General features: G+C 37.4%; 1 protein-coding gene across 1 annotated transcript; it reads right to left on the reverse strand.

The window, feature by feature from the left end:
* Positions 1 to 305: 305 nt before the first annotated feature.
* Positions 306 to 2,115, reverse strand: LOC149233252 (putative anthocyanidin reductase). The gene is made up of 5 exons (XM_089376690.1): positions 1,856 to 2,115; positions 1,381 to 1,550; positions 1,081 to 1,281; positions 591 to 967; positions 306 to 495 (listed from the first exon to the last, which is right to left on the reverse strand). Exons 1-5 carry the CDS (start codon positions 1,995 to 1,997, stop codon positions 354 to 356), a joined length of 1,032 nt encoding a protein of 343 aa, XP_089232816.1. The 5' UTR covers positions 1,998 to 2,115; the 3' UTR covers positions 306 to 353.
* Between the last annotated feature and the right edge of the window lie 6,965 nt (positions 2,116 to 9,080).

The raw sequence follows: 9,080 nt of genomic DNA on the forward strand, positions 1-9,080 counted from the left end.
TTGGTTTTAATATAATTCAGCATTAAGATGTTTTTAAAACTTGCATAATTTTTTTATGCTGGATGTCCTGCATATAGCTCCGGGTGTACCATTGCACGGGGTCCATAGGCTAGGGCTTGCGTCCTCAACTATCACAATCAATAAAGCCAGAAGCAAAATAAATCTAACAATTATATTAAAATGAATTAATCCTGACCAAATAACCAAGTATAAATTGACCTTCAATTAAATTAAATTAAGTAAATATCAATTGTTATTTTAAACTCCTTGCACCCATTGGACTGAACATTCTGATCTTAGTATTACCATGACCATATCATTTACTTGATAATCGAGCAAACAACCCTCACTAATTAAACGAGCAATCCCTTCGTCCTCAGGTATTCCACACCATCATCGAAAATCTGGTCGATGCCAAATTTGAACGCGAAACGGCTCTCCACCAATTTCTTGGACGAAGGGTATACCTTTGGGACCGGTGGCATATCTTCAGACCTGTTCAAGCAATTCCATTAGAATTTGGTAATTATATAGACATGCATACCCATGCTAATATAGAACTGTCATACTCTACTGATAGTCATACTCACTGGATTGTCACATTGTACTGCGGATAGCGTTTTGATTTGTAGTCTGTCAGCTGTGGGACGGTGGTGTTTATAGGGCAGCAGATGTAGCGGCCGTGTGCAGAGGGGTTTTCCATCAAGAAAATATGAGCGCTGGATACGTCCTCCACGTGTACCAATCGAATGCTGCCGTATGCCATCTCTTTACCCTTCAAAGCTTGTATGTTTTGTTGGTCGCCGGTGAGGAGGGAAAGGGTTAACCTAACTGAGTACGGCACGTTGGGCGTAATGGCAGGCCCCCCTACCAGCACAGGAATGATGGTCACCACATCCAACCCTGGATCTTCTTTTCCGTATTGCAGCGCTGCTTGTTCTGCAAGCGTCTTGGCAGCCGGATATGCCTGCACAATTAACCATTAAACACTGTCACACACTTCATTTTGTCAGCAATACCTGCGACATCTTGTATAGCTTAAGAATTTCCGGCGTGTCTGGTGGTTAGTTATGTATGTACCCAGGAGGGAGGCTTTTTAGTCCGGAGGAAATCCACGTCTGTCCAACGAGTTTCGTCAATGTACTGATTCTGCTCCTTCGATTCGCTAACTATGAGCGTGGACGCGGACGATGTGACCACCACGCGCTTTACGGTCTTGGCTTTTGTGCAAGCCCTCAGAACATTAAGCGTTCCGTCAACTGCCGGCTTGATAACATCATTCTGCACAGCAGCAATTTCATGTTGCTAAATATCAATACCCAGATGCATATATCTTAACGGCATGTCGTTTGGGAAAATTGAAGCGGCGAAGTTACTTACCTCAGGATCTTTAGGGGCGAAGTCGACAGGACTTGCCACATGAAAAACACCATCACAGCCATGGATGGCAGCGTCGAAACTGCCTTCTTCCAATAGATCCGCTCTGAACAGCTTGAGCTTCTCCCCACCTTCTGGAATGTCCAGGAGATGTCGTACCTTTGCGTTGTTTTCTGTATCCACCCAATGGTAGAAATAAGCTACAATACTTTTCCGTTACAGTTTTGACATATATTGGTTAGAAATCAGTTTCATGACGAATGAAGTTCACTGAAATTTTGCTCAATTTATCCAAAAAGTCAAGAAATGAGCAGAATTTTGCATGGCCAAATTCTCACAGCAACAGAAAGAGAATGAGATTGAAGTTCAGTATTGTAATTTTTCCCAATTTTATATCTATCTGAAAAGAGGGAAAAAATTGAGCAGAAATTTGCGTGACCAAATTCCAACAACTCAGAAAGAATGAGATGGTAATCACCCGGGTCGCGAACTGTAGCGTGGACAGTGTATCCCTTCTCTAGAAGTCGCTTGACCAACCAGGAGGCTAGAAAACCTGTCGCTCCCGTCACGCAGACAATGGTTGGTTTACAGTCATTGCCATTGATTGCTGCAGCGGCCATTCTGAGGAGATTGTTCGTTCCTTCAATGAAATTAGATAGACAGAGGATGAGAAATAGAGGTGATGCGTTTCTTTAAGAGTGCGAGAGAAAGATAAAGATAGTTTACATAAGGAGGTGAAGTGAGTTGAGTAATCATTCCTGTTGCGTTCATCAGTGCCGTGAGCGAGCTTTATCAACCAATAAAAGACCTCAAGTTTGAAAATGGCTTTATTGATTTGAAAAAATGCCACATCCGTCATGTCACTTTAATGTATTTACTTGGGAGTTGTTGGAATGTGTTAACTACTCTCGATTACTTAAATTAGTGGGTATGGTGGATTTTAGTGTGTCGGTAGTTTTTAGTAGTCCTGAAATTAAAGTGTGGATTAAAATGATCGTACTCATGATTATTTGTAAATTTCAAAAATTTTAAAAGTTTTTGTTTTTATTTAAAAATGTTTAATTTATTTTATAAATATTTAATTTATTTAGTTATATAGAGTTAATTAACTTAAATTAATATAGGTTTTTTCAGATGAAAAAGCATTAGTTTATATAATATATCAGTATATGTTTCAGCTTATAACAAACTATACAACTTTTATATATTTATATTTAGTAAGGATAATTTTTTTTTTAAATTAGGGACGAAAAGAATATGCTGCAGCTATGCTTCATGTTGTATATCTCCTATATAATACCATAGCATAACATATATCAAACAGAATGTCAGTGATAACATTGTAAATGTCTAGGGCAGAATAATGGAGACTTCCTCTCTAACATGATTATCTTTAAAATATTGTGACATGTACTATTATATAAGTTTTTTTTTTTTTTAATTAGTATAATCATATAAATTAAATAGTTGGAAAAAATTGAAAAACATTAATTGTCAAAAAACCAAAAACCATAATTTACATTCATAACATTTTTTCACATAATATTATTTTTTTAATAAATTTAATTAAAATAATAAAAATAACATAATTATTTTGAAAATAAATTTCAACCTTTGATTTATGTATATTATTATAAATATTCTAAAATATTTTATAATGGTTTTTATGGTTTTAAACCTTCAGTGGTATTAGACCTTCACATTCACAGGTCATTCTGAATTTGAATTATTGTTTTCTCTCTCTCTATTGAACATTTGATATTAATGATAAGAATAGACAAAGGGCTTTCCCCATCTTGGGGTTTTTCCCTAGCTTTAGCCATATCCTTGAGCTCTCTTCTCTTGGCTTGTCTTCTGCTCCTACCATTTACGTTCTTTCTTCAGTTACTCATATGATAACAAGTTATGTGATTGCTAATGGAATCAAAATGGATTGATAAATGGGCTAATATGGATCTATGAAGTAACTAAGAACATGTCCCAAATTTAACATGGTATCAAAGCCAAGTGAGGACAAGCACAAGAAAAAAGAATGCAATCACTAAGGAACTTTTTGACAAATCTCCATCACATCAAAAGTCAGAGGAATTCCCAAGCCGAGCTCCTTGTGGCATTAAATCAAATTTCTAGGCATAGTTACGATGAGTAAGTCAAATTTGCCCTCATTTTGAAAGTGCAATTCCTTATTTCTGGCCAAATTTAGAGACACTCATGCGCATTTGCCTGTGGAAGGATATTCCACTTTTTCAGGTCAAAATCTTCCATGACTTTAGGGTCGAGCCACTGTGGTATCCTGCTTGAAGAGTTGTAGTACTTGTTTTGAACGAGAAAAATAGCAATCATATAGCTCGAGCAAGGCCATTAGCAAGGTAGTTTCAATAACCAGGGTCAAGACTCAAGAGTATTACCTATGCTGCCAAGATTCATCAGAAAAGAGACTCAGAACTGTGACCCAAAAGGTATTTTCAGAAAATTGGTTATTTTTGTTAGGGATAGAATATTGTTTATGATGTCTTATATCAAAGCTTCATGTGTGTAATGAAGATTGGACAAAATTTTAGTCAATTATAAATACGATGTTTGGACAACATTTGAACATTCATTCATGGCATCTACATCGAATGAAAATCTGTGCCCTAGACTGTGGGGCAATGTGAGTTCTTGTTTTTTAAATGATGGTAATATTGAGCCCTAATCTAAGCATAAACCAGTAATTGAAGGAGCCTCCTAGGACCTGAGATTAGTCTTTGTAATTTCTTGGTAAGGGTGACTTTCTAAGGAACATTCTAATTCAAAAGAAAAGAACTATAATAGAGAAGGCGGTGAGTCATTGGATTGATATGATCCTTAAACAATATGAAAGCATGTTTGAAACATAGCAGCTCTGAATAGAGGGGTGAAGTAGACAACACTCATTTGAGATACTACCTTGAAAAAATTAATTCTACCCTCCTAAAGAACAGAACCTTATACTCCTAATCTAATGTGCCAAGATTTGTCTGCATGAAAAATTTGTGGTAAATTTGACTCTAACATTTCAAAATATTTCAATGGAATCAGCAGTAAAGGATATCAATGTTGTCCTATTTATGCCATCTCAAGTTTATGAAATAAGGCTTATCATCTCACAACAAAAATCTCATCACCTTTCTCTTAGTCTCCTGCAATATGAAGAGTATTTTCCGACCTGTGGAGAGAGTATGAGTTTGACTATCTCAGTGAAATAATAACAATGACTTCAACTATATATATATATATATATATATATATATACACACACACACACACAGTCAGATCTACTTGAGGTTGTGGAGAATTTTGATTTACAATGACAATATTGTGATTAAGTAAGAGCTTCTACCAAAACCCTAGGTTGTTCACATCACTGAATATTTGTTTACGTTGGAAAAAATGAAAGCTTCAGACATTGAAATCATTTTTTAAATTCATCTTGAAGCCCTATATCAACCTCATTGAAAGAAGCAATCCTAAAATATCATCTCAGGCTTGTATAGTTGTGGCAAAGATGTGTATATGTTGACAGTGAAGTATGAATCAACAGTCTTCTGGACACTATTCTTGGCAGGTATCTTCATGGTACATTCCTCATGAGTAGACATATTCAAGGATTATAGGAGTACATCATCAAGTACTCACATCTGGTTAAATTGCTAATTATGGGCTTATTATGCCAATAATGATACAAAATACTTCTCTTAATAAACTAAATAAATTAGTTCAGATCCTCCATTGACTTGAGAAATAAGTCAACAATTGTACTATCTCCATATCTCTGATTCTTAGCAACTATAAGTGTTCATCATCCAATATCAAATTCTAGAGTATGGTTGAAGATGTTGTCTACATCATTATGTCCTATCAAGAATCTGGAAATATCTATGAGATCTCTACTTGCAGTCTAATCAAAAGGAAGCCTTGAAACAATCAAATATTGTAATGAAGGTTGCAACCTTGGAAGTTTCTTCCTTTTTCAAGGACATGGACTAGTCCCTTGCAGCAACCTCTATAATCATAAAGAACAATGCGGGGATCATTGACTTCATTAAGAATGGTGGCATGGATTCAAATGCCTAGACAAGAAGGACCTTCGTATGATGGATTGGTAGATGTCATGAACCATCTCGTTGATTGGATGATCTCATGGGAGGACTTCTTCACCCTGGGTTAAGAAAGACCATGATACTAATTTTCTCTCTGATTTGGAGTAAAGAGATTTACAAATGCAGTTGTTGTATGATAAATCTTCATATTAAAATTCAGGGGTAGATTAATGAAGGCTTGATGTCCAGCTAAAAAAAGAATTCAGAGGGAGTTAAGAAATCCCTGGAAAAATATCTAGCTATATCTCCAAAGTTGCATTATGATTCATTAACTAAAAGAACAATCTTGGCAAATGGATCATAGGAAAAATGGAAGGAAAGATAGTTGGTTGCAGACAACTCAATACTTAGAGGAAGCCATGGTCACAGATGCAACCATTAACATATGATGATCCTCTCATTTATCAAAATGAGAGGGAGATGATTTTTAAAGTCAAAGTCCTAAACTTGATGCACTTCTTCCTTAACATAGACTATTTGTGGGTGTTCTGATTTAGGCCTGCCTATCTATCTATGCCTTTATGTACTTTACCTAGAATTTGAGTTGTCTGTGTGAAGAATGGAAATCACACGTACAATGTTGGATCTCTTGGAAGCCACATTTATCTCATGGATGAATCAAAGACTAAAGACTGTTGCTCTAAGAGCACCATTGAAGTTGAATATATAAAACAACATGCATGATTATGAAGCTAGTTAGTTGAGGAAGCTCTTCAATAATACATGTAAGCACATGCTGGTAAATATTGTTGTATATTGTGATTCATCTTTTAAAGAACCCACGACAGCTCCTTATATTGGATACCTCTATTTTCATATGGTATAGAGGAAGGAAATCAATCTCTATTATTTCTGGTTGGATGTGAAGGTTACGTCATATGTGCATAACCTCTTAGTAAGGACAAAATTATCTTGCTTAAAAGAGAGGTTGGGAGTCATGGATAGGCCCTATTAAGAGGGTCCCGCTTGAGTTGGACATTGAGCTCTAGGAGCTCTTGGGGGTCTAAGTTACTTCTTAATGTTATGAGTGACCATAGGGTGAGTGTTAGAAAATTATATATTACGGAGCAATGGAACACATAAAATATTGCAGAAATATAAACACAGAAAACGCACAAAACAAGAGAGACACAGATATACGTGGTTCACCCAGTTTGGGTTACGTCCACCCCGAACATCCAGTCCTTCCTTTCTATTATCCAGCAAAATGAAGAGATACAACCTACAGCAAAACTGCTGTAATATCCTCTGTTTTCTCTCACAGTCTCACCTCTATGTTTCTCGCACACCGAATACACATCTGTCACAGCCTCAAATACAATGCCCTCATATAAAGAGAGGGGTTGCCTTCTAGGGCAAAAAACCCTAAACTAAACATAAGTTCTACCGTCAGATCATCCGCCTAATGAACGGCCCAGATTGACTAGAAATTACTATACTTTTACAAGGCAATTTTACAGCTGTTTTTAGCTTCGGGGGTGCTGCCCCCGAAACCCCCCGCCAGGGGGGGGCTCCATAAAGTCGCTGCCGGCCCCCCCTAGACCCCCCACGGCAGCGATCATTTTACGGGCGGCGTTGCCGCCCCATTTTGAACTGGGGTCCAAAATGCCGATACTATAGAAGATAATCAGGCTCCACACCCAACAATCTCCCACTTGGAGACTGATTGTAGCAACTCCACCGCTGCTCCATTTGCTGGACAATGACTCCTCTTTGGACCTGGTTGTTTCTCATCTTCATCGTCATCCTTGAAGACCAACTGAAACTGAGCATATTCTCAGTTTCTCCCTGGTTACAACTTTTGTTAGCATATCTGCAGGGTTCTGGCTAGTGTGTATCTTTTCCAGCTTCAACTCTCCATATTCCAACACTAATCGTATGAAATGGTACTTGAGCTGTATGTGTTTTGTCCTGGAATGAAATGCTGAGTTCTTTACAAGATGAATGGCACTTTGAATATCACTGTATAACGTGCCCATATCATGCTCCTTACCCAATTCACCCATAAACCTTTGTAACCAAATCATTTCTTTACTAGCCTCTGTAGCAGCAACATACTCTGCTTCTGTTGTTGAGAGTGCAACAACACTTTGGATTTTTGAAACCCAACTGACAGCTGTTCCTCCGACAGTAAATACATATCCTGTAGTGCTCCTCCTATTATCTCTGTCACCTGCCATATCTGCATCAACATATCCTTGTAGGGATATGTTTGAACCACCAAAGCATAATGCCTGATTTGTGGTACCTCTCAAATATCTGAGAATCCATTTCACTGCCATCCAATGTTCCTTTCCTGGATTGTTCATGTACCTGCTTACAACTCCCACTGCATGTGCAATATCAGGCCTTGTGCAGACCATTGCATACATTAAACTTCCAACTGCTGATGCATATGGAACTTTAGACATATAATCCATGTCTTCTTGGGTCTTTGGGCACATTTCTTTGCTAAGTTTGAAATGGCTAGCAAAAGGTGTACTAACTGGTTTTGCATTTTGCATGTTAAATCTTTTCAACACCTTTTGTATGTACTCATTCTGAGACAATGTTAATTTTCTATTTTTCTTGTCTCTAGTTATTCTCATACCAAGGATTTGTTTTGCAGCACCCAAATCCTTCATTGCAAATGAATTTGCCAATTTTCTTTTGAGCACATTTATTTCCTGCATGTTAGATCCTGCAACAAGCATGTCATCTACATACAATAACAATATAATATAGCTGCCATCATTTTGCTCTTTCAGATAAACACAATGATCAGAGTGACATCTAGTATAACCTTGTTCAGACATAAACTTGTCAAATTTTAGATACCACTGCCTTGGAGCCTGTTTTAAACCATACAAGCTCTTCTTCAACCTGCACACAAGTTTCTCCTTCCCTTTCACCTCATATCCTTGTGGCTGCTGCATATATATCTCTTCCTCCAAATCCCCATGGAGAAAGGCTGTCTTTACATCTAACTGCTCAAGATGCAAATCTTCAGCTGCTACAAGACTTAAAATAGTTCTGATTGAAGTCATTTTAACAACAGGAGAAAATATTTCATCAAAATCAATACCTTTCTTCTGTGCAAACCCCTTCACCACAAGTCTAGCTTTGTACCTTTGCTTTCCTCCATCTTCTTCCTTCAGCCTGTAAACCCATTTATTCTTCAATGTAGTTTTTCCTGCACGCAACCTGACTAAATCCCAAGTCTGGTTATGCATTAAGGAGTCCATCTCTTCTTCCATGGCTACCTCCCACTTCTTCTTGTTTTCAACCTGCATTGCTTCTTCATAACATTCAGGTTCACCGGAATCAGTCAACAATAAATAATATAATGAAGGAGAGTATCGTTCAGGAGGTCTACCTATCCTGGTAGATCTTCTAACACCACTTTCAGGTGTTTGGGGTGCCTGTTGCTGTTGTGGTGGTTGTTGTTGTTGTGGTTGTTGATTATTATTATTTTCAGGCACCTTTACTTTTTCAGTGATTTCATCAAGAACTGCGTATTCCTTGTTTTCCTTTTCCTGTTCCTTTTCCTGCAACTGATTCTTATACAAGACCTTTTCATTGAATATTACATCTCTGCTCCTA

The sequence above is a fragment of the Pinus tabuliformis genome, chromosome J, assembly GCF_031772625.1.
Source record: "Pinus tabuliformis cultivar Carrire ecotype Pingquan chromosome J, CPIR1, whole genome shotgun sequence".
NCBI lineage: Eukaryota > Viridiplantae > Streptophyta > Pinopsida > Pinales > Pinaceae > Pinus > Pinus tabuliformis.